Genomic DNA, 27,925 nt, shown 5'->3' with positions numbered 1-27,925 from the left:
CAGCAGACAGAGACGAGGAGTTGATAAAAGGATTGGGAACAAAATCGGATGATTTAATAGTTGAACGTTTGGAAATTTTTACACCCATACCTATGACGTAGCTTTGAGTTTTTACATACTTATGACGTAACGATGAATTTTACATTTCTATGAATTTTTAAGGTGTGATTACTAGTTTACAAGACTTAAATAGAAAAGAAAAAAAAATAATTTTAGACTTACCATTATTTTGTCTTACTCTACAATAAGGTATTGCTTCATATGCGCAAAATATTAGTGGTAAAACTGCTAAGACAAGGTAGATATAGTGTACAAATATTCCTGTTGAGTTATTGTAAATTGAAAATTCAAACTGAATACTGTTGTTGATCGAGGCTATCATTGATAAACTTGTAAAACATAGGATATGAAATATGTTTTCTTCAATTTTCTCGTAAGGTTTTACCATTAATAGAAACCATAATAGTACCAAACATGTTACCGCTTTCCACATTTCCAATAAAGGTACGTCTGCGCATGCTCCAAGACCTATTAAAGCTGTCATGAGAAGTTTTGCAAAAAAATAAAAACAGCATATCCAGCGTTTGTTTTTTTCCGATCCTTCTGCAAAATATGTAATGAACAGTTTAATGTAATATGTAATGAACAATTTAAGTTTTAAGAAATTATAATAACGAATGGTATTATTAATCTTGTCTTCATCTTTATAAAAAATTGAAAAAATAAAAGTAAGTACAAGAAACATCAGACAAATTACAAAAAAAACTACAGCAAATATGAGAATCCATTTGTGTGGACCTTTGAAGTAATGTTGACTTGGTGCAATAAACAATCTTCTTTCTTCACCATCAATATCGATATATAGCATTAATTGAATCGAAACTTCTATTATGATACAATAAAAAATAAAACTGATAATAGCCAATGAGCGTTTAATAACGTCTTTGTTTAAATGAAAGCGGTAATGTGTTAACGTTGCAATAATCACAAAACTAAGAAGCCATATAACTAAAACAGCAACGCGAAGTAATACTTTGTTTAAATCATTCATAAGTTCAATACAGCCAAAAGTTTGAGGTATTAAATCAAAAGTTATATTCATTCCAAGTAAACTAACAATATTAGTCATTAAGACTATCCAAGGTGGAATATTGACCATAGCTGTACATATCTGGCTGATCGAAGCGTAAAAATAAACCGTCGGTATCAAGTACCAAGCAAATGAGTTATAATTTGCGATTATAATTATTAAGTTATAACAACTGACTACGCCCAATGTAATTACTAATACAAATACAATATTTTTGTTCCCTGAACATTTAATACAAGAACTATTATATAACAAAACAGAGTAATTTGGCAAGCAATCACTGCAAAGTACAGATGACGAGTCTCTTCCGCTTATACACTGATTAGTTTCATTGAACCAGTAGTCGTCTTCACTATTGTTTGCAGAACTAACTCTGCATAAATTTATTGGACATGGGTAAATTTTATTACGAATCCATTTATTTGGTTGAAATTTGATAAAGTCATCGGTGCAAACGTCATATGGTGTACTATTTGAACATGTACATCTTTTATTTGTTTTATTGTATAAATAACCGCACTCACAATTTGGTAATGCTATATCGACTTTTTTTGAAATAGACCCGGCTATAATTATTATAGAAACTTTAGTGTTGGCCTCTCCATAAAATGCGACTTCAACTACGCTATTATTGACTTTAAATTTTCTTACGTCATTTCCGAATCCCTTAATAGTTACCAATTCATCAACATATTGTTGTCGCTCATCCCATAATTGCACTGTTATTTTAGACTTTTTTCCAGGTTGCTTAATCTGTTGAATTTGAACAGTAATATTAACAGCATCTGTGACAATGCTGTTTTCGTAGTTGTTCTTAAAATTAAAACCTTTCCACAACGTAATTATGCTAGACGCATTTTCTTCAAAATTTGATCTGCATGTGTTTAATGCGGAGATAAATATATCATGGCCTTTTAAGTCATTTGCAGTATTTTTTTCGAAATTAACTAAAACACTAGATGTCTTATCCATTTGAAAAAAGCAGTATTTTCTGTTTGGTGAAGGAAGCCAAGGTCTAAAACGCGGTCCGGGTACCAAAACATAAATTGCACCTCCGCTTTTTAAGGCGTTATTTTCTTTAAAACTCAATTTTGAGTGATTTTTCAAAAAAATTTGAGATTGGCCAAATAATGCAAGTGCACCCCCGTTTTGACCAGTATTTTTATAAAAAATCAAAGTGCCGTTAATGATTATTTTTGAAAAATATAAGATAACAGCAGAAAAATTGTTTTCTTTGATAATATTTTTGCCATAAAAAATTAGTATACTGTTCACAGCATATATGGAGCCCTGGGAAATAAATTGAATTCCTTTATTGGTACAGTTATAAATATCAACATTTTCAAATTTAAATAATGCAGAATAGATCATCATGCCAGAGCCTATGTTAGCTTGATTCGAATATACTTTACTATTAATTAAGTAGAGTGAGTTGCTTTCACTTTTTTTTAATGAACTAACATGTATTCCTCCACTATTTTGGTCTGCTTTATTTTGATATATATAACTTTGATTTATTATTACAGTGTTATTTTTACCTGCATCTTCTATAAACACACCTCCACCGGTTGAGTTAGCTTTGTTGGATTGTATGTTTGCTTTGTTAAGAGTAATTGTGCTATTTATTGAACAGCTTGTCAGATTAACACATAATCCCCCGCCATTTTGTGCAACATTTAAATCAATATTTGAGTTATCATCTATGAGCAATGAATTGTTAATGCCCATATTGGTTATTTGAATGCCTCCACCGGATTTGTTGGCTTTATTTCTTACAATGAATGTTTGATGAAACTGAACAATGTTATTTTGAGAATTTTTTTCCAATAATATATATAATCCCCCTCCTGATGATGTACCCTCATTATCCTGAACTTGAGTATAACTTATAAACATTATCATCTTGTACCTAATGTTATGCCTTAAAAATAATGATATTCCACCACCGTTTAAAATTGGAGTATCGTACCCTAACGACATGTTGCAGTTGCTTTTATTATTTTTATTTTCCCGGACGTAGGTATATTGAAATAAAATTTTTTCATTGTAGTCAACCTTACTATTTTCATAGTAGTCGATATATAAACCCCCTGCATATTGACAAACTCCTGATCCTCCAAACAAGTCAAGCTGTACTGCTTTGCTGAAGCTAAAATCGCAACCTGAAAAATTTCCCGATCCGGGGTTTAGCATTATTAAACTGTATCCTAAACTTGACTCAGTAGTTACCCCATCGAAGAAAAAATTGTTTACATTTTCAAAGCATATTGCAGCTGAAATCAAAGGATAATGGTTCTCTATCAAATGTGATTTAATTAAGAACTTTTTACCACAACCATTTAAGTAAACTGAAGAAAAAGTTATATCACTTGAATTAATAACATGAATACCAACACTAGAATTGCATTCTAACCTTGCATTATTTAGGCCCAATAATGTGAAGCCAGTGACACCAACAATCGAGATATTTGTTTTTAGCTGAATATTTTGAGATATTGCGTAACATGTACTGCTTAAAATTAATTTTCCGAAAGCTGTTTCTAGTGATGAACAGATCCGAAAAGTATCATTGACTATTTTACAATTATCATTCATTTGCAAATTTTCTTTTGGGAAACTATTATAATACTTTGATGAATTAAAGTAGTCTAGACTTGATACTGCAACAGTATCAAGAGACAATAAATCATCCTGAAACCCAAAAGTTGGAACATCATAATTAATTAGCACATAATTTTGTCTATTATTACAATAAAGAGCCCAACTTCTGTTAAATACCAAAAATATCACAAGCATGTAAATATGCATTTTAATTGCTCTAAAAATAGAATAAAATTTTTTTACTATGTTAATATTTATACATAATATCTATATTTTTAATTTATTTTATTCATCATATTTATAATTGTATATGTACATATATACATACATATATATATATATATATATATATATATATATATATATATATATATATATATATATATATATATATATATATATATATATATATATATATATATATATATATATATATATATATATATATATATATATATATATATATATATATATAAGGTCTATATGAAAAAGATGAACCAAAAAACACAAATTCGAATTTACCATATATGCTTATGGATAAAATTTCTTTTAATTTTTTTAATTCGAGAGTTATTATGTAGTTTTTAAGCATTTAACAGTTTATTGTTATATTATAACACCCTATTTTACAAATAAATTACAACTAAAATAGCAATTCTAAAAGTAAGAAAAGCTATTACATATATCGTACATATGTTGTGAAGTTTTCAGTTTAATTAAACCTTAATATACAATTCTTACGCATTGTTAGACAAAATAGGTTTAAGCTGGAGGTTCTCCTTTTTTTTTACAGATGTCAAAAACGTTTCGAAGACTTTTGGTTGCTTGTTCCGCTCACTGGTTTGTTTTGGGAATTTCCAAACTCGATGGTTTCTGATTTCAAAACTTTGTCACTGAGTTTAACGCATTTTTCGTAACAGTGCAAGCTGCTACATAGCTTTCAATAGCTATATGCATTGCACAGTAAATCAATGGTCCGCCATTATGTAAAAGATGAATCTACAAATGTTGAGTAGTGATTCGCTTCTCTCCGGTAGACGAATTAATACCAAAAGAGCTAGTATGCGATCCCATGCGACATTATATAATTTACTTATTTTCTGAAACTTCACTTTAAAAAATACTACAGATTCTTCAGAATAACCTAGTATCCGAGTCAAATGAAATAGAAATTTCATATCATAATCCTTTTTTTACCTTTTTTCTGGAAATTCTTCCTAAACTACTTGTAGTTCTTTACAAGTTCCGGACTGATTTCAAAATTATTTTTTATTTTTTTTATTTTTAAGTTTACAATGTTAGTCGTGTTACATAATTCATAAGCCGTAATACATAAACTTAAGTATAATAAAGAGCTTGCAAAACTTAGTGAATGGTTTATAGCAAATAAATTATCCATAAACATAAAAAAAACAAAATATACTTTATTCCATAGTCTTCATGAAAAGAGACTCATCCCATTAAATCTTCCAATTTTAGTTGTAAATAATAACTCTTGTAAAATAAGAGAGCGTTCATTGTTATTTCTTAGTGTTGTTATTGATGAAAATGTGAGTTGGAAGGAGCACATAAATATAATTCAAAATAAAATTTCGAAAAATATTGGTCTACTTTACAAAGCTAAGCAGTTATTAAATCAAACCTGTTTAAAATATATTTATTTTTCATTTATTCATAGCTACCTAAGTTATGCAAACGATGCCTGGTGTAGCACTAACGTAACTAAAATAAATAAACTATTAATTAAACAAAAGCATGCTTTAAGAATTATTGGAAATGTAGATCGTTTCTCACACACTAAACCTCTATTCATTAAATTTAATATTCTCAACGTATTTCAACTAAATCTTTATCAAATTCTTATTTTTATGTTCAAAGTTAATAAAAAAATAGCACCTATTTTATTTAACTCTTTTTTGGAAAAAATATAACATCTATACCCAACACGATTTTCAGAAAACAATTATGTTCAACCTAAAACCTATTACTCTGTTACTAAGTTCTCAATTGCTAACAGAGGTCCTAAACTATGGAACATGCTATTAAATAATGAGTTAAAAACTATTTCTTCTATTAAACAATTTAAAAACAAACTTAAGCAAAAGCTTTTAATAAATGACAACGAATTAAAATTTTTCTGAAGCCTTTGATTAGGAGTAATCACGTTTGTCTATTTCTTTATAAATATGGTTTAAATATATATTCTATATACAGTTCAATTTGTACATTATGACGTTGTTTTTTATCTGATATAATAAACTTTACATATATAAAAGACACATTATGATACCAAAAATGTTTTTAAAAAATGTTTTTTTTGTTTTGTTTGTTTGTTTGTTTGTTGTTCGTGTATTATCTGTTATTATATGATTTAAATTGAAAAGGTTTATAAATCTAAAACCAGTTAGGAAAAAAATAATTCCATTAAAATAATTAATTAAAAAATCTTCGTATACTTTTTAATATATTACACTGTAATATAGCGTAAAATGTTTTTTAGTTTTTATTTATCGTTATTTTATTTTAACGCAACGTTTTGTTTAACGTTTATTTTACGAGTTACTTTGTTTTGTATTTTTATTATTGACATTTTATTTAAAGGGGCTTGGTGATAAGACAGAACTTGTCTTCTTCTTGCCCCAGCCATGTATATGCATATATTTGTATTGCATAAACTTGTAAACTTTTCTTATCGGCGAAATACATAATAATAATAATAATAAGTCGTAATACAATTACGCAAATAATACAATTCAGCGTACTAACAATATAAAGCTAGGTTTCCAAAAGAAGATCATAAGGATCTTATCATCGGAACCTTAAAACTTAATATTTATAACGTATATATATAAAATAATATATATATATATATATATATATATATATATGTAAAACATATATATATGTATATATATATATATATATATATATATATATATATATATATATATATATATATATATATATATATATATATATGTAAAACATATGTATATATATATATATATATATATATATATATATATATATATATATATATATATATATGTAAAACATATGTATATATATATATATATATATATGTAAAACATATGTATATATATATATATATATATATATATGTAAAACATATGTATATATATATATATATATATATATATATATATATATATATATATATATATATATATATATATATATATATATATAAGATTTAACGTATTTACATTATGCAAAGATACAACACATTTTAATACCAAAAGAGCTAGCATTACTCGAGAATCCCATGCGACATTATATAATTTACTGTCAGATCAGGTTATCCTGCTACTGGTAACATGTAACCCAGTACAATCTGCTTCATGTCCTGCTGCCTTGTAGGATACGCCTTTTTAGGCAAAGGGTAGGAGATGCCAACTCCGATTTAAAAAACCCCCTCCCTTTGGGCTCTTAGTTGAGTAAAGGCTAGAAATGGTGTCTCGATAAAAATACTCATCTTGGGCAGATGTTAAATGCACCCGGCTACTGTCTTGTAGAAGGCCTCCTAGGCAAAGACTTAAGGGGTAAACAGATTCTATCTGTTGACCAGCCTCGCACCCCTTCTTCATCTATTAGGCTGGCGCAGATGTATTTTTAATACATTGATTCCAGTTTAGGATGTTGAATGCTGGATCTTCTTGACTCAATGCATGGGTTTTGCTTGTGTCTCTGTTTTTATGACTAGGCAACTCATTCTATTATCTCCTAATGAGGGTACAGCTCTAAAACTCAGTTTTATGGTTCTGAGGCCGGCTGGTAGTCAGGTTTCCCGAACTCTGTGGTAGCTCTCAGAGAGGCTGATTCCATCAACAGCTGATAATTATCAAAGTATTAACAGTGCCATGTTGCGCATGGATGGTGTCCCTGTTTGTACTTTTGGTGTGCATTGCGGAGGCCACATTTGGAGCCCTTTGTTACGGCTTAGGGTTTATTAGTAGTATTGTGACAATTGCTTGGTCTATTAAACAGTGTTCTGAGTACTATCTATGCTTTGAGTCAAGTTCTTCAATCTAATTTAAAAATGAATAAAGTACCAAAAACTGTAAAACACAAAAAACCATCATCATCACCAAGTTCTCTAAACCTATCATTCACTAATATTTGTGGTCTTCGAAGTAACTTTTCTTCTGTTGAGTCTTATCTCTTGCAAAGTTCACCAGACCTACTTGCACTTTGTGAGACTAATTTGAGTTCGGCTGTCTCATCTTGTGATCTTAGTGTTGATGGTTATCTTCCTCTAATTCGTAAAGACTCTAATAGTCACATGCTTGGCCTTGGCATTTACATTCGTAAGAATTCACCCATTTGTCATGAAACTAGGTTTGAATCCACAGACTATTCTTTTATGTGCTTTCAATTTGCACCACTTCACTCTATTGCCTTTCTCTTTGTTCTATATCGTTTTCCTTCATCTCAAGACTGCACACTTTTTGACGTTATTTCTTATCATATTGACCAAGCCCTCTCTTTTTATCCATCAGCTAATATATTTGTTGTCGGTGACTTTAATGCTCACCACTCTGAATGGCTTGGCTCTAGTGTCAGTGATTCGGCAGGCATTAAAGCCGACAACTTTTGCCTTTCTCAATCCCTAACTCAAATAGTCAACTTTCCAACTCGCTTTCCAGACAACCCGAATCATTAACCTTCTCTACTCGACTTATGTCTTGTTTCTGATCCTAGTCAGTGCTCAGTTTCTCCACACTCACATTCACCCTTAGGTGCTTCTGATCACAGTTTGATCTCTCTAAAACTATTATCTCATTCTTCTTCATCACCAGAATCCCCCTATTATCGAACCTCTTACAACTACAGTAAAGCTGACTGGGATTCTGTCCATGATTTTCTTCAAGATGGCCCTTGGTTAGAAATCTTTCGTCTTCCTGTCGACAAATGTGCTTCTTACATAACTTCGTCGATTCAGGCTGGCATGGAATCTTTTATTCCCTCTCGACGATTCCAGGTGAAGCCTCACTCTCCTCCATGGTTTCCTTCACACTGTGCTGCTGCGATTGCCAATCAAAACCGTTACTTCCATATTTATCAGCAAAACAATTCCCCAGAAAACGGGCGTCTGTTTATTACTGCTAGAAATAATTGTAAAAAGGTTTTGTCTAACGCCAAAACCCGCTATTCTCAGGTCATGAAATCTCGTATCTCATCTCAAAAATTAGGCTCTCGTGACTTCTGGAGATTCTTTAATAATATCAATAATAAGGGCAAATCTATAATTCCACCTCTCTTGAATGGTTCAGACTTTGTCACCTCACCTAAAGACAAAGCTGAATTGTTTTCTAAAAACTTTTCGTCAATATCATCTCTTGATTCCACTAGTTGCTTTCTTCCTGTTATTGCCAACAAACAGGTTGATCCATCGCTTGACATTCATATCACTCCAGCATCTGTATCTAAAATGATTTCCTGCCTCGACTCTTCTACAGCTTGTGGCTCAGACAACATACCTGTTATTGTCTTGCAGAAGTGTTCTCCGGAGCTGTCGTCTATACTCTCAAAACTAATCAACAAGTGCTTATCAGAGTCTTGCTTTCCAGCCTGCTGGAAAGCGGCATCTGTTATCCCTATCTTCAAAAATTCTGGAGAGCGATCTGATTTGTCTAACTACCGTCCCATAAGTCTTCTTCCTATCATAAGCAAGGTTTTTAAATCTTTAACTAACAAACACTTAATTTCTCATCTTGAATCTAATCACTTACTTTCCGATCATCAATATGGATTTCGATCTTCTCGCTCTGCAGCTGATTTGTTAAGGCCATCGCTCTTGACATTTCAAAAGCTTTTGATAAAGTTTGGCATGCTGGTCTTCTCCATAAGCTTTCTTCTTATGGTGTATCCGGCAATATCTTTAAGATCATCGAATCTTTCCTTTCCATTCGTAGCATAAAAGTTGTCCTCGATGGTCAACACTCTTTTTCTTATTCTGTAACTTCAGGGATTCCTCGAGGTTCTATCCTTGGCCCTATACTCTTTTTAGTTTACATTAACGATCTTCCAGATATTCTCTCATCTCAAGGTGGCATTGTTTGCTGATGACACTACCATTTATTCTTGTCGTGATAAAAAACCAACACCCTCTGATTGCTTGGAGGGGGCATTTGAGCTTGAAAAGGATCTTACTTCTGCTACAGCATGGGGCTCTCAATGGCTGGTGAACTTTAATACAGATAAAACTCAGTTTTTTTCAGCCAATCGTTGTCGCAATAATTTAGATCTTCCTATACTTATGAACGGTGATGTACTCGATGAGTCACCTACTCTTCATCTTCTAGGATTAACTCTTACTTCCAATCTTTCTTGGAAACCATATATCAAATCAGTTGCAAAATTAGCATCTGCTAAGGTTGCATCTCTTTATCGAGCTCGTCACTTTCTTACTTCAGATTCTATTCTCTATCTCTATAAATCTCAAATCCGGCCTTGTATGGAATATTGTTGCCATATCTGGGGCGGATCTTCTAATGATGCCCTTTCTTTTTTAGACAAGTTGCAAAAACGCGTTGTAAACATAGTTGGACCTGCTCTTGCAGCCAACCTCCAACCATTATCACATCGTCCTAATGTTGCTTCTCTTTCTCTTTTCTACAAATACTATAATGGGCACTACTCTAAAGAGCTAGCGTCTCTTGTGCCATCTACTATAATTCATTCTCGTGTTACTCGTCATTCAATAAAGTGTCATCCTTTTTCTGTGACTGTTCCTAAGTGCTCCAAAAACGCTAATTCGTCTAGTTTTTTTCCTCGATCATCAGCTCTTTGGAATTCGCTTCCTTCATCTTGCTTTCCTGACTCATATAATTTGCAATCTTTTAAGTCGTCTGTCAATCGTTATCTTGCTCTACGATCATCATCTTTTCTCTTTCAGTAACTTCCAACTTTAATTAGTGGCTACTTGCAGCCTTGTTGGAAGCGAAGATGTTTAAAAAAAAAATATATACTAAGCTGAAGATTTAACAAATACATTTTACATACATTTTTAGTAGAATTTTAGAATGTTGTCCATAGAGAGAATTAATTTTTTTAACTTAATTTTAAAAACAGGAAGAGTAATAGAAGGATCAAAGTTCGGTTATACTATTTTATTCCAAAGATGGTGCACGATATGAAATGCACGATATGAAATACAAAATTAATTGAACTTAGTTCTACAAAAAGGTTCATTTAAAAAACTATAACTTCTTAATGTGTATTTATTTAATGGTTTTTAAAAAAAAAGGTCGTTATTAATCAAATAAAGTTAAATCGTTTTTCCATATAAAAGTAAAACATAAGACATTAAATACGTTCAGTTTATAAACATCTTGAACCTTCATATAATCAAAAAAATATTTTGAATGTAAAAAGCGATCCGCATAATTAACTACGCGGATTGCATGTTTCTGACGGCGATAAAGATGTTGTAATTTACTTTTATCCGTACTTCCCCAGGCGATGATTGCATAATTTATATAATTGTGTATTAATGAATAATAGAGTTGGGTTAGGTTTTTTTTGTTTAGATTTTAGAAATTTTTGTGCTTACATGATCAATATGTTTTCTCCAAGTAATATTCTCATCAAGATAAACACCTAAGAATTTTATAACAGTATCTCTTTTTATTATCGTTTCATAAATACAAATTTGAGGCATATTACTTGGGAAAAAACGTTTTTTTGCACAAGAGTGAAAGATAATCCATTTTGTTTTGTTAATATTTAAAGTTAATTTATTAGCTTTGAACCAATTAGAAATAAGATTGAGTTCTTTGTTTGTAGTTGAAAAGAGTTTATAAACAGTTTGGGATAAGAAAAGATTAGTATCATCAGCGAACATTATACTTTTCAATTTGGAAGCATTGTTTAAGTCGTTTACATAGATTAAAAATAGTAGTGGTCTGAGAATAGAACCTTGTGGAACTCCAAAGGTTATACTCAGGGGTTCACTTTGCTGACCATCATTACTATACACAAGTTGTTTTCGATTTGTTAAATAGCTTTTAAACCATTTTAAGATTTTATTGTTTAAACCACAATGTTTAATTTTTTTGATTAAAATTCGGTGATCGACCGTATCAAAAGCTTTTGATAGGTCAATAAAAACACCTTGTGTGTATTGAGATTTTTAAAAAAATTCAGAGATGTTATGTATAAATTGAATAATGGCATGTTCAGTTAAACTCCCTTTTCTGAAACCATACTGATTGTCATGAAATAAGTTGTTGTAATTAAAATAATTGTATACTCTGTTGAAGATAATTCTTTCTAAAATTTTAGAAAATATAGAAAGAATAGAGATAGGACGATAATTACTGATATTGAATCTGTCGCCTTCTTTATGGATAGGGGTAACCCTAGCAAGTTTTAAACGTTCAGGAAAAATACCTTGATGAATAGATGCTATGAAAATTTTAAAAAGAATATTTTGTAATTGTTCGTAGCAATCTATAAAAATATTCCCGTTTATTTCATCTGCACCAGGTGCTTTATTTTTTTTTAAGGATTTGAAAGCTTTTTCAAACTCATCAAATGATAGTTCGGCAGATAATTCTTCAAAGCAAATATCTTTGTCAATAGGTACCAAAAAATCATAAAATGAGGTTTGGGTATTTGGTATTTTTCTTGACAGAGTTGATCCAATTTCAGTGAAATATTTATTGAATTCATTAGCTATTATTTGTTCATACAAGCTATTGTTATCGACTTTCAGCATTTGTGGCAAAGAACTTGAGCATGTTTTTTGTTTTCCAGTAATTTTTTTAAATACTTTCCAAGTGCTTTTTAAGTCATTTTTAACTTTATTAATTAATTTTGAATAGTAAGTTTTTTTTTAATTTTTTCGACTTTTTTCGAAAAGATTTTTGTAATCCTTGTAAATTTTTTCGCTAGCTGGTGTTTTTGTTCTCAGATATTTTATGTATAGCTTTTGTTTTGTTTTGGATGATTTTTTGAATCCTTTGGTAACCAGGGATTATTAAAGTGTTTAGTTTTTAATGTAATTGTAACAATTGGGAAATTAGATTCGTAAATAGAGGTGAATGTTTCAAAGAACTTTTCATAGAGGTTGTTTGCGTTTTCATTAGAATTTAAGTGTTTCCAATGTAATAATGAGAGCTGATTTTTGAAAGACTCAATATTTGATGGTTTAAAAAAACGTTTTTTTATAACTTTATTTAATTTTTGTTGCGGTTGGTCAGTGTTTATGGTTAGAAAAATAGGAAAGTGGTCTGAATTATCTGTTTTTAAGATGCCCAATTTTATATCACTGTTGAACAAGTCTGTGGAAATAATATTATCCAGCAAGGTTGCTGAATTTTTTGTTATTCTAGTTGGACGATTTATTAAAGAAATTGCTCCAGATTCAAAAATTGCATCATAAAAGTTTCTAACTTTGTTATCGTCATTGTAGTCAAAACAATTCATGTTAAAATCACCAATTAAAAAGTTTTTTTTCTTTTCGTTGTTACCTTTCGCAATAACTTTTTGCTGTAAAAATATGCTCAAGTTCTCGCTCACGCCATCTGGCGGTCGATAACCACAGCTAATTAAAATGTTTTTTGTTCGTTCATTAATAATCTCAATTGTTAATATGTCTCCATCGCCGTTAGAAACGCAAAGATCATTTCTACAGTAACGCCTAATATTTTCATGTACGTAAATTAGAACTCCACCACCACGCATATTTATTTGCCTTTCAAGAGAAATCATTTCAAAATGAGAAAGATAAAAATTAGAATTTTTATTAGTGTCGTTTGAGGTAGCCCATATTTTAGTTAAGCAAATAATATTAAAAAAGTATTTAGTTTACAATTAATGCTTCTGATTTTTACGTGTAGAATTCTAATTTGAACGTTGCTTTCCTTGTTGACATTCTTATTTCTTGAAAGTTAAGACTTTCTGTAAAATTGCGTAGGTCTTTTTCTATGCTCAAGACTTTCGATTTGTTAGTGTCTACTTCTTTTTCAATTTTGTCTAATCGATTAGTGAGTATTTTTAAATTGGCACTAATTATACCAGTAAAATTTTTTTCTTGATCTTTTAACAGGCGCTCCGTTTCTTTTAAAATACTCTATTTTTGTTCTTCGAGTTTGTTTGTAATTAATTTCTCTATATTTTTCAATGTAATTTCCATTATTTCTTCTTTTACTTTATTATAATCAGGTTCTTTTTCTTTTATTAAATTCAAATCAGAAACAATTCTGTTCAAATTTACCAAAAAAACAAAACAAAAAAATTTGTCAGAAAACAACAACAATCAGAAAGCGAAAACTTTCAACAGCTGAATTTCTTGAACAACTTTACAACCAGAAAACAACAACTTTCAAACAACTTCAACAACTTAATATATATTGAATTATGAATATATTCATTATGTTCTTCATTCTTTTGTCTTTGGTGATTGCTTTGATAACCACGGATTAAAAGAAAAGTAAATTGATGCCCAATTTAAGCCGCCATCTTCGCTCGCCGTAAATAAAGCTTATATATAAGTTCCGGACTGCTTTCAATATAAGTTTCGGACTGATTTCAATATAAGTTCCGCACTGATTTCAATATAAGTTTCGGACTGATATTCAATATAAGTTTTTCATCCATTACTACGCAAAAGACTCTGTCAAAACCAATGAATTTTAGTTCTTCCAATTTCTTTTAAATAAAACTTCTTTAAAACTGACTGATAATCCTTTTTTTTTCTCCAGTGTTTACATTTGTGTTATCCGTTACAATCCTTTTTAAACTCTTCCATAAATTTTATTCATCGAGAATAGGTGTTATACCTTTAACAACAGTATCTATTTTTCTGTCTTGTAGATCTAGTGCTTGTTAATAAACTTTTCTTTGTTTATTATTCAACACTAAAACTTAATACTCTTGGTGACTAATGCATTTACAATCGACGTGCAGTGACCTTATTTCTGAATATTTTTTCTTCATTTCTGAATGTTTTTTCTTCATTTCTGAATATAGTTTTTTCTTCATTTCTGAATATAGTTTTTTCTTCATTTCTGAATATAGTTTTTTCTTCATTTAATCTAGAACGTAAATGTAGTGTTTTCTTCATTTCTTCTTTAAGTTTAAGCTTCTTTATTAGTTGCTTTTAGCTTCTTTTAATTTCTTATTAAATAATCTTAAAAATATATATTAAGATTTAAGACACCTATTTTGAATATCCTATCCAAAATAAAATATATTTGGGTTCATAACAATCTAATAATAAATACAAATATACACAGATATAAGTCTTATTGATTTTATATGGTCACAGAAAAATTTCTTGAACTATCATTTTTTTTCTCACTAAAGATATTATTCACATCTACTTTACACCTTCTTGTGGTAGCATACATACCACATGAGGGTGGTATTATACAATCATTGGATGTGTTCTGATTATCAGCCTGAAGTAAATGTCATGTATATTTATTTATAATGACAGATGTCTTAACTTACGACTTTTTACTGATTTATAAGCCCTAATGTATTCATTCCAACTTTTGCCTGACAGTTCAAAGTACTTGACAATAGGTGAACCACCTGTAATCTTAAGCAGTTTCTAGGCATGTGCGCACATTCAATAAAAGCTGGGGCTAAGCAAAGCCCATGAAAATGTTTTTTTATGCAATATCATCAAATCAAAACCAACTTCTTAAACTTTATAAAGATCAACTTTTTTGCTAACATTAACATGCTGATTAATGCTAAGAAGTTTATAAAAATAAAAATAAATAAATAAATTGAACTTAGATAACCAAGCCGATTAGCTATTTTGGACTTCTGCTTTAAGAATCACTGAATAGATTAACTCTTTTTATTTTGGATCAAAAAAACAATCTGCTATTGGTCCATTGTTAGTGTTACCGCTACTAGAAGTAGAAGAATAAAGGGGCGTTCCTGTTCTCTCAGGTACATTTTGAATAACTTTTTTTTTTGCTGTCTGAAGAGCAGTTTTTACCCTTATGCCTTGTTCAGACCATGTATGGGTTTATTCAGACCATGTATGGGTTTGTTCAGACCACATTGTGATATAATAACTTCAAATAGTAGTTAATTGCACGTAGCATTTGATGTATAATGACAAAAAATCTTACATTTGATTCAACAATAAGTTCATGGCATTGCCTATGTTTTTCAGCATCTTTGTAGGAGATATCACCATTTTCTAGTTTTCTCCTAATACTAAGCACATCATTATATTACTTTGGTTTCCGTCCTTTTTAGCCTGTAGAGCTTCCTCTTCTTCCATACTACCCCTGGACCCCTGGATGATGATGATGCTGCAGATAGATTTTCAGGCAGTTTTGTCCCAACTTTGTTTCTCCAAGTTTCCAATTCGGTCACATATTTATTTTGTTTCAACTTTGAATATTTTTGTAGATGTCTTTCAATTTACATTAAAATGTTAATGATGTTATCTTTTTTATCTTCTAAAGTTAGATTACATCTCAATTTAATCATTTTTAGAATCAGCTTTATTTTTTTCAATGAACTTAATTTGATGTTCAAAGTTAGTAGAATTCCTTCCAATTCTCCTCTTTTTATCAATATCATTTTGTCACAAGTTATTAATAGGTGTTCCTGAATCGTCCGTCAAAATTTCTTTCTGCACTGACATATGTTCTACACAATATAAATTTACTATTTAAAATTAAAAAATAAAAAGTCAAAATAATAAATTTTTTCATGTCCTGGGCACACTGTGCTTTGCTATTGTATTGTAATATTATATTTATGCTTATATAATTTCTTTAAAAGTATAAGTGTTATTGAAAACTTACCTTTTAAAAATTTGTTTTTGGTAATACGTTTTTTATTTATGTGTTTTTTTTTGTTTAAGACTTTAAGAATTTTGCATTTTAGAGGTTTAATTGTATCTACAATTGTAGATACAATGCAAGCTTTAATTTTAAAGTTGTAACAAAAAATATATTATTTTAACAAATCTTAGGATATAAATATTTAAATTGTAGTCTTGCTATATCATTGTTGTTTTTAATTCTATTCTTGTCTATTCTCAGTCTTTTTATGTGTAGCCAACATGAAACATTAACCGTAGAGTAACATTTTTTTTTTGATTTCCTGCAGACTACCTGTCAGAATTGCGACTGCAACTGATGATAGCTGCTGAAGATGTTGAAACAGCATCATAAATTGTGTCATCTTGAGGCTTCAGTTCTCCAATATTTAATGTTGTAGTCTACTTTTTGTTATGTTATTTTTTAACATTTGTAATAAATTAATTATTTAAGAGGCTTAATAATATTAGTATTTTGTTTTTAGGTGATTAATGGGTAGCAAGAAGCTATAGTAATAAATAAATAAAATTATTTTATAAAAATAAAGTTAAAATGGATGAAAGCACTAAATAAGAAAAGCAATACAAGTTAAAGCAGAATTTTGTCACGCTTTCATGGTGACGTAATGAGAGAACTACTAAGGCAGAACTATTGTCGAACACTTTTAAATCAAATCATTATACAATAAAGATTTTTTGTTGCTTAAAAAATGAGTTTCAACTCTGTTTTTCAAACTAATTTATACAACTTATACGTCAGACTAGATATTTATGCGTCCTATAGAACTTATTGACTTTACAACGAATTTAATATAACTAGTACCTTAACTATTTTATGTTCAGTAAAAAATGTGACTCACGCGTAAAGCAAAAATAAAATAATAAAAAAAACGCGGGCAAAACGGAAAAAGTATATTGGTTCAATATTGAATTTCCTGTCAAAAACCCCTTATTCCGCATTTGTGACCCAGTCGGGTCCCACTGACAAAGTTAAGAAGTGACCCGTTTGGAATACCCAGATGGTTTCCAGCATTTTCAACAGTTGGGTCCCAGCTGCACTGTTTAATTCGGTAGTTTCATATGCTGTTCGTATACATTTACTTAAAATAAAAAATAAAAACCTTTTTTCGTTGAATGAACTGGTTATGCTCGTGTTTTTTTACTAATCATTTTATTAATTTATTTAACGTAAAAAAAAAAAAGCTGTTTACAAGAGATCCAGAAAAATGTGGAAAGTGGTAGTTTGCTATTCTAAAATTAACATTTTTATAGCGAATATTTTTTAGTGTGTTTTGAACATCGTCTTAAAATTTTAAAATAAATAAATTATTACAGTAAAAAATATTTCTTTTCTCCGCCCCTCTGTATTTCATTGTGCTTAATCAAGCCTTGCACCAACTTCTACAACTTTCAGCAACTTCCAATTTAAGAAATGTACAAGCTGATTAATTTTAAATTTATCTTTCAATAGTACTATAATGATGCGCTTAGTATTTTGTGACGTTAGAATTATAGGGTTCTATCTCCCTTTTGTACAGTTGAGAGAATTTAACAAAACTTGTTATACTCTCTTAAAATTTTAAAATTAAAAATAAAAATTTGTTAAAATTCGTTAAATTAAAAGATCAAAATATCAAACTTGTTAAATTGATTACTTAGAATAGTGTGGATAAACGCCGTAAATATTCTCACCTTCACTTTTCTTCCGCAGCAGACGGCGGCTACCTCCCAATTCATTTTTAGCGACAAAAATTTTTTTATTCCAACTGCAGTGGCTTCCGCCTTTCTATTGGCGGCCGCAGTCTGGTGAAGTAGATGGGCGTTCTAGGAGCAAAATGTTCTTCGTTGCAAACCATTCCAGAGTTTTTTTTACTTTGTGACATAAAATAACATCATAAAATAAAATCTTTAGCTTCAGAATCAAAAAGAGTGTCCATATAGTCAGGTAATTCACAAATAACTTCTAAATAACGATAACCATTCAAACGGCCTTCGTCACTAAATATTACATGATTCCATTGATTTCGAGTCCAGTCAACATTTTTACACCAAGTGAGTCTCTTCTTTTTCTGAGCCTTATTTTTTTAACAACGTCATTTCTGTGTGTAACTTTTCAACCCTTTTTTTAACAAACAACGACAAATTGTTCTTGCGCTAATGGTTTTTTCATTTGCAGCATTCACTCCATAACAAGTTTTCTACTTGAATCAGTATGATTTTTTTTTTGCAAGTGTCACTATATAGCGGACTTCTGTAGAATTAGTACATCTATGACGCCTTTGATCGCGTCAATTTTTCATTGGTAAATTCAATTTAATTTTATCAGCAATATTTTAGACAAATTTTCTGGAAGTTTTAGCACGTTTAGCAATATCAGCAATATTAAATTGCTGTTGAAGTTTTTTACAAGTTGTCGCGGCTCAGAGCTCACACCTTTGTGACCCATTACACAAATTATGTTTTAATTTTTAAATTACTGAAAAAACTTTGAAAAATTATAAGATTTGCTATTTTAGATAGTTAACTATGACGCTAGTAGATAAATAAAATACCATACACAACAATGCGTCAATGCATTTAATCATACACACTGTCAAAATTACGTATGAATGTGAGTGTGCTATAAATTTGACCAACATTTTTTGTATGTGTTTGTAAAATTGCTCATTTCTAAGATGAATAATGAACAAAATTTTTAATTTTATTAGCGCATTTTGAATGAATAATGTAAACGCCTTTCAACAATACAGTACCTCTCAACAATATGATTAATGTATACAAAAATTTTACGTGACAATATTATTTTAAGAGGTTGTGCTATAATTTTGATCAGTACTTAGTAATTTTATTTGTAAATAAATTTTATAATTTTATAGCCGTTGGCAGGCTTCCCCGCACATCATACCCATAAAGGGGGAATAAATATAAGAAACCGTTTTCCAATAAAAGAAACTTTTTTTTTTTCAAATAATGACAGATGTTTTTTTTTTTTGGGTAGAGGGTGAGGGGTCACTTCGCTTTATATAAAGTACAAACTTTACAAAACTATACACTTCTATAACAAACCCCATAGTTTTTTCAAATTTTCGTTGGACATATCCTCTCGTCTCCTTTATTTGTTCTTAGTGTCTACTGCTGAATGCCTTCCGCTAAGTAACCACGAACAAACGTGGTGGTCCCACTAATTTAATGAATAGCAACGTTGAAACTGTTTTTGCCATTAATGAAGCCCTTGTTGGTGTGATGATCAGATTCATTAATAAAAACCCTCGTTCTCATTTACTTGAGGAAATGGGGATAGTATGTAGAGCGTGTACCAAACGAACTAAATTTTCAGGATACGTTTTTTCTGCCAGGTATTCACTGAATTCACGAATTATTTCTCTTTCATTTAACTGTAGTCTTAGTGACAGATTTCTGATTTCAGTTCCTCCAAATGTCAACTGAGTGTTAATATTTTCAGGCCAATGATTTTGGTTTAATATGCGAGCCCATTGAAATTGGCTTGCAAATTAGACCAAAATCAACATCTAATTCAACATCTTTGTCAGCAAGCAACCTTTTCTCAATTGACTCTTTTAGTTTCATGTAAAAAGCGTTGGATCCATAGTTGAATCATTTTTGGAATTTTTATTGTGAAGTGAAACTCCATGAAAACGGAGATTCTGTGCTGAAACTATAGCAAGTTTGTAATTGGGACCACTATTATTTCTTCTTTCTTCGAATACTTAAGCAAGTGCTTTAATTTTTTGACTTGCTTTGTATAGATCAATATTGCGCTCTTGTAGGTAAGCATCGCACATTAATACTAGATCCATTAAAAACTCTGTAGATGTAATTTTTTTTTTAAACCTGCATAAGTGGATTTTTCATTTTTGTTCCTTGCAGAATCAACTATCGCTTCCTCAAAATGTTTCATCAGCGCTATCTAATTTTCCCATATAGCAAAAACTGAACAGAAACTAGATGACACCCAACGTGTATTTAAAATTCGACCAGTTTTTAGCAGCTGAATATTAAGTAATTCTGCGCATGAACGTAACTTTCTGCTATTTTTTGGGGAAGCATGATAGATGATGTAAAGCTTATTTAGGAATGATTTGAACCTGCTTATACTTGAGATTTCCCTAATAGTATTGCCTACTGATAATTCCAGTCTATGATTAACACAATGCCAAACTATAACAGAAGGAAACTTTTCAGTGATTAATTTGAAAAAGCCAATTTTGCATCCTAACATCACTGCTGCGCCATCACATGCTACAGAAACTAAATAATTTTTCAAATATTCATCTTTCATCCCATAAAAATGAAGACATTCAAGTAAAGCATCAAATAGTCCTTTAGCCGTTGCACTTTCAAGCTCCACTAAATCCAAAAATAAACTGATTGGTGAATTCATTCCGCTGCCTTTTACACAGCACCGAATGTACACTATCAGTGTCAGTTTTTGGCTTATAGCGATTGACTTACCAATTATTATCGAAATCTTACTTTTTGACTTTATGACTTTTGCTATAAGTTTTTTCCTCATTTCGTTACCTATATGATTGACAATATTAAGGCATGCGTTTGTAGAATGAAGAATATGACCCATTCCAACTCAATTTCTTGAAGATCAATTTCCATTTCAAAGTTTTTAAAAGACTGGTTTCCTTTTGCAACTTTATATGCAGTTCGAAAAATGATTGCTGACACAATTTTCTCACGCATTAAAGATTTTAAAATATTTTTTGACAGAGTCTTTTTTTTTAGCTTCTTCTACAATCTTTAATGTAGCTTGATGTCCATCAGATTCTTTGTGATCAAATATTTTCTTGCATAACGAACTTAACTGTTGCTTTCTATCTTCACCATAATAAGAAACTTCATAAATGAACCATTTTTTAGGTATTTTCACTCCCATCTTAGCTTTTACGCCAAGTGTTTTCTTTTTTTGGCAGTGCAACCGAGCTTTTTTTGTCAAAAACAAAGCCACTCGTTTTTAGAACAAAACTCAGTTTTTTGCTCTTAAGTCCAGCAACTTGGTTAGCTATAATTGGTGTATTTGTCTGCAGAAGGTAAATCTGACGTAATTTTAATTTCTTCTGTTTCTTTTGCATTTGATTTGATTTTTTTCTTAAGAGGGGAGTCCACCGAGAAAAAACTGGTAATTTTTTCCATTATTCGTTTTGCATTATTTTATTTTATTGATATTTTTATATCACTATTTAAATATATAAATTGGGTTATAACTTTGAATTTAAAACGCTAATAACAGGAAATTCATTAACGATATAATAAAAAACTACTGTTGCAAATAGCGTAAAGTTAGTGTTATAAAAATAGATTTTTTTAAGTAGCGTAAGGCATTGTGAGATTAATATTTGGACAAAATTGCACAGAACCAATAGAATTTCGTAAAAAATTTCTTAAAAACGCGTATAATTGTGAGATTAATAATCGGAAAAACAAACAATTTGGCGTCATAAAAACGAATGCTATTAAGTAAAGAAGAAAATAAATTAAATTCTTCTCGAGCAAATTGTGTGCGTGTGAGTGTGTATGCGTGTGTTTATGTGGTGTGTGTGCGTGTGTGCGTGTGTGTGTGTGTGTGTGTGTGTGTGTGTGTGTGTGTGTGTGTGTGTGTGTGTGTGTGTGTGTGTGTGTGTGTGTGTGTGTGTGTGTGTGTGTGTGTGTGTGTGTGTGTGTGTGTGTGTGTAATACTATATATCACATTAAACATACATTTTTTTATATTAACGTGTAACAAAATGTCGCACTAAGTACAGGATGCCTAACACTGGATGCATAAGGTATACCAGAAACAAAACTCATAAAATATAAAAAATCATAAAGGTTTTAAAAAAACTCCTAAAACTCACTAAATTAAAACTTAATCTTACCTTATTTGTTGTCTACATTTTATTTTTAATAAAACTGCTTGTTTCTACAAAACAACTTGAAAGTGAAAGCTAATTATTTATGTAGACCGGAAATAAAAACTCAAACAAAAACAAACACTGTGTTTAAAACAGTTTTTAATAAAAATAATAAATAAAAATAAAAATAATAGATAAAAATAAAAACAATAATAGAAAAAAAAAAAGAAAGAAAATCTTAAATGCTTTGTGCTAAAACTCTAACTTAAAAGCTTAAAGCTGAAACTTAAAAAGCAAAATAAATGATTTTGATCAGATATATAACACTTGCAAATAATGATTTAGTGTGGCTGATTAAACTGAATTTTCGTAGAACTTTCCAAGCCTTTTATTGAAGCATTATACACATCCAATGCAAAAAAAATGTTTTAAGAATTAGTTCATTTGTTATATTAGTAAAAAATAAAAATAAAAAGTAAACTTTAACCAAATTATTTTCAGATAATTTAACTTTTTTTAAAAAATAGTCTGTGAGCTACATAGTACAAAAAGCATATTTTTAAAAAATTTTTAGTTCATAGATAATTTTTTGAAAAGTTAAATCATTTGAATATAATTTTCTTAAAGTTTACTCTTTATTTGTACTTTTTTACTTATTTAGCAAACGAACTAGTTAGTTTAAAAATTTTTTTTGTATTAGATGTGTTTAATTCATGCTTCAATATATAAAAGGCTAATATAATACCTAAGCGACAAAATGGCTTCTTTTGAACGTTCAAAAACGTCCATAACGTTGAAAAGAAATTTAAAAGGCGTTTAAAAGACGTCTTTATTACATCTTGTGTCCACTGGGTATGAAAGGCTTAGAAAGGTACGTAGGAAGTTTTTAAAAACTCTTACTTAAATTTAAACTACTGGTAAATAAAAAGGAAAGTATAAAATAAAGTTAAATTAAAAAAAAAATTTGCGTTTACGTGATAAACCTTTAGATTATTTTCCGATATGTAATTATTTATTTTGTTATGTAACTTAAAAAAAAATATCTGTTATTTTTATTATAAAACTATTTATTTTATATAAATAAAAACAGCGGGAAAGAAATTCTCAAATTACAATTCTTATGTATTTATTTACAGCAAAAGTAATAGAAAAATATTATGATAAAAAAATTATATAGTTAAAAATATATTTTTTTACACATCTAAAGATGTGTAAGAATTTCTACCTATAGATTTAAATACGTTCGTACCAAATTCAATATCGGGGACCTTTAGTTTGGAAAAAATTTCTTCCAATCTTTAGTAAAAAACAAAACTTTCTTTTTAAACTGCACTTTGCAAAGTTTTAAGGATGATTCAAAATGGTATTTACTGAACATGGAATTCGATATATTAGATTTCAAATACCTTTTTTGAAAACAATTTAAAGGTTTGGACTGAATCGCTTGAAAATAAATTAAATCTTTATCACTTTCTTTAGCTTTTATTAAAATGGTTTCAAACCATTAGTATAAAAGATAACGAAAATAAAATTGTCTTTTTCGTTCATATTTTTGATGATATTAAATAATCAGCCCAAATACTTATGTTTACATATATTGCTTTTTTTTTTTTTTTTTTAATTAAACAACGCATTTTTTTTTTTGTGTGTTTTTATAACTTTCATGATTTTCTGTCGTTTTTAATTTTTAAAATTATTCTGCTGGAAGATTGTTAGCAACAAATTATTTTATTGCTGAAGTATTTGATTTGTTTTTGTTTTTGTATTTATACTGTCTTTTTGTCTTTTATCATTTATTGTGCATGTAAATTTTTGTATGACGGGGCTCGGTGATAAGACAACCTGTCTTCTTCTTGCTCCGGCCAGGATTTTTCTTTTATTGTAATTTCTTTTTTGTAATATTTATCAACGGCAAAATAAATAAATAATAAAAAAAAAATACTTGATATTCGCAAACTTGAAGTACATAATGAAGCTCTCACTAAAATAAACATTAAATTTATAAAACCTTTAGACTATTTAATCGACTAAATAAAATTATTCACTTTTTTATTTCAAAAGTGAAAAAAAAAAACAAAATACATCACAACTGCTTAGGCAGTATCAAGTTTGAAACTAATAATAGTTCGGAAGCAATCTCAAAAAAGCATAAAAAATGTTCAGATGCAGTTTATAAATGAGATGAGGTTGAGCCTTTTAAAAATAAAAATCACATACTAAACCTGGATCAGATATAACTGGTTGGCAACGTAAAATTTGATTTTAGATAATATTGATTTAAGTGTTTTTAGTTCAAGATGAATAAAGTTTTGTATGCAAGAACAGGATTTGGTAGTATCTTGGCTCAAAGTATTTATAAACACAAAGTTGATACCCATGAGAGAAAAATGAATAAAAAAAAAATTCAGTTTAACCAAATAACTGTGAATATTTCTATAAGGTAGAAAACATTGCCTCATGGAAAAAATCCAATTGTTTCAGTTGCCACCTATATTGACCTTTTCACCTATTGTTTAAAAATATGACTTTAGAAATTTAGAAAAAAACTGATTTTCAAATTTGTATTAAAACTTGTCAAAACTTAAGGACTGTTAGTACAATATGAAAACTACTTTAAAAATGGATATTAAATTTTTTGATGGGAAAGTTGTTCATTCAATGTCTGATAAAAAATAACTTTTATCTTATGATGTTTGTATTTTAGGACCAAAAAGTTAATGATTTAAATTTTGTAAAAAACGTATTTTGTAAAAAATGTCTTTGAACAACTAAAGTTTACACACTAGAAAAAACAAAAGATTGTACTCTAGCCAAATAAAATGTTGTACGTCACAACTGTATTAATCCATTTATTTAACCTGAAAATCCATTTATTTAACCTTAAAATCCATTTATTTAACCTTAAAATCCATTTATTTAACCATAAAATCAAAAAAAACGAGTTAAATTATAGTTTTATAAAAATCACGTGAGATGTCAGTTGTTAAGTTAAAAACTAGTCAATGGAATGACATCTAAATAAAACAAACAAAAAAAAATCAAATACTATAACAATATTATTAATATATTTACTAATATACTGATACTGTGGTAGTGGTGTAGTTGTAGAGGTCTCGCTTCTTAAGCGAGAAGTTTGGAGTTCAATCCTAATCACGTCCCTGGCAAAGGATCCATTCGGAACTCCGTCTCGTCGGATTTTTCTCGGTTTTTCGGAGTTTCGGAGTTCGAGAGAAATCGAGAAACCTCGACGGAACTTCAACGAGGTTTTTAGAAAATGTCAATTTTTACTTGTAAAATAATTAAATTCTTATTTTATTTCTACGCTGCTGTTACAATAGTTCATGTTGTTTTCAAAATATAAGTGTTCTCTTTGTTCAATACCAACACTAGTTTACATCACAAAGCAATTAGTATTGCACAGTGGGCCTAGTGGTGGTGGTTGAAAAAACCTCAAAAAAAAAAGCTTATTCTATTTAAAACCATATAATAAAACATTCTCGTACTTTTCCATTGTACTATTTCCAAAACTCTTTTGAGTATAATAGTATCTTTTTAATAATAGAAGTTTTTAAATCCACAATAATCAGTTGTGGTATAATAAAATGTAATGCATAATAAAATATCTTTTTTTATCAAAAAAGCAAGAATTTTTTAATTTTTAAACAAAGATTGTAAACAGTAACTTTTAAAATATTATGCGTGTGTGATATTAGTTAATGTATTTTAACTATTTAATAGTTTACCTTAACAAAAAAAATTTTTTAGTCAAGATCATTATTTATAATATATACAAAAACTGGTCGAGGAAACAACGAGGTAAGTTTTAAACATACAATACATTTTTTTTTTTACAATAATGTCGTATATCGTATGATCAAAATAACTTTGTCCATCATAAGTCTAATATTCGGCCCACTGTGCATTGTGGCGAAATTATGTAATAATATCTTATCACTGATAACAAATAATAATAATTAATGTTTCATTATACTTACCTATTGGAATAAGTAACTTAATTAATAACTTAAAATGTGATAACTTATCACAATTAAAATAAAATTAAGAACAAATATCTATCACAGTCAAATTGATAATTTTTCTTTTATAGAGAAAAATGGTTTCGGAAGCGAGGAAATATTTTGATAAAGTTGTGGTAAATGATAAGAAATACGGAGATTGCAAAAAACGCCATAAAAGAATCGCTTGTTCAGGAAGCAGTACAAACGGCCTAATTGGTCACGTTAAAAGCTACGAGAAAATAGATTTAAAACCATCCAGTTCCAGACCAGTTTTGACTGAGATGTCGTTAAACTATCTTCTTGCCAAGTTGACAGCTCTTGATGGATATTCGATTAGGTCCATAACTCAATCTGAAACACTTAGAATGCTTTTTGAAAACTATGGGCATAGTTTGCCCAAGTCAGCGTTCACAATTTCAGAAAAAATTAAAATGTTTCATGCTGAAGCCAAATTTTTAATGATAGCTGAATTGGCTACATTGAAAGCAAAAGGACAAAAATTTGGACTAACAGGTGACGAATGGTGTAACAATAGAGGTAGAAGATACTACAATTTAAATGTTCATCACAAGCGAACATATTGTTTTGGAATGGTAAGATTGCCAACTCCTTGTTCTGCCGAAACATTAAACATTTTGATAACGCAAAAATTAAAAGAATTCGGTATAGATGACGAAGATGCTGCAGGTAAAACTACGGATGGCCATAGCTGGATGGTGAAATTGGGTACTATATTTAAATTTCCACATCAAATCTGCCAGAATCATTCAATTCATTTGAGCGTTTGTGATTTGATATACGCTAAAAAAGATTGTCGCAAAACTGTGAACAAAGAAACTGAATCGGATATTGAAACAGAATCGGAAACTGATGGAGAGACTGAAGGAGAGTTTTTTATTGAATATTTGAGAATGAGATTGAATATGAAGAAAATATCGAAAAAAATCTACAGAAACTTTGAATACTAATTAAGTTTTTAAAATATTCATCGTTTCGATATGAAGTTCTTAAAAGAATAATACACAAAATTTACGGATCTTCGCATAACAAAGGACTGTTGCTCGACAACCGCACTAGATAAAACAGTGTTTTTCAGATGATCAAAAGATTTTTGGATTGCTTAGAAGCTGTAAAAAAAACACTCGAAGAACTAAACTGCTTATACATGTTAGATGAAAATGACTTGGATTTCTTAAAATCGCTGTCTGACTTATTGGAAGTCATTGTTGACGCTGCAGTTCGCTTGGAAAAACCAAATACAACAATTTTGGAGTGTGACATCGTTATGGAAACGTTAGTAAAGAAATTGAAGGAACTAGAAACTAACATCAGTTCTAATTTTGCTGAGGCGTTAATCTTAAGATACAAAAATCGTAAAAATATTATGTTGGTATCATTGAGTCGTTATTTGCACAATCCCGATCTTTTTAAAAATAAAACCACACATTTTTTTACGCTTCTAAAAAAAATATTCAAGTTTATGCTGCAAAATTATTTGATCAACTATTTGCAGCAAAAGAAAATAGTCTCC

The 27,925-nt window shown here is 29.6% G+C and overlaps 1 protein-coding gene across 2 annotated transcripts in view; it reads right to left on the bottom strand.

Annotated features, from left to right (window-relative positions):
* LOC136081890 (uncharacterized) overlaps nt 1-22,650 on the bottom strand; it is a 46,166-nt gene extending 23,516 nt beyond the window's left edge. The window contains exons 1-2 of one of the 2 annotated variants that reach the window (XM_065800239.1): nt 22,400-22,650; nt 223-3,908 (exon numbers count right to left, since the gene is read on the bottom strand). In XM_065800239.1, coding sequence (XP_065656311.1) covers nt 223-3,898 — 3,676 coding nt within the window. In that variant the 5' untranslated portion in view covers nt 3,899-3,908; nt 22,400-22,650. Of the gene's footprint in view, nt 1-222; nt 3,909-5,114; nt 5,414-22,399 lie in introns of those variants that run through there. The other variant, XM_065800240.1, reaches the window with a different exon arrangement.
* Between the last annotated feature and the right edge of the window lie 5,275 nt (nt 22,651-27,925).

This window comes from Hydra vulgaris, chromosome 06 (assembly GCF_038396675.1).
Source record: "Hydra vulgaris chromosome 06, alternate assembly HydraT2T_AEP".
NCBI classification, from domain to species: Eukaryota; Metazoa; Cnidaria; class Hydrozoa; order Anthoathecata; family Hydridae; genus Hydra; species Hydra vulgaris.
The sequence above is the reverse complement of the archived record's forward strand: the minus strand, read 5'-3'. Positions and strand labels throughout refer to the sequence as shown.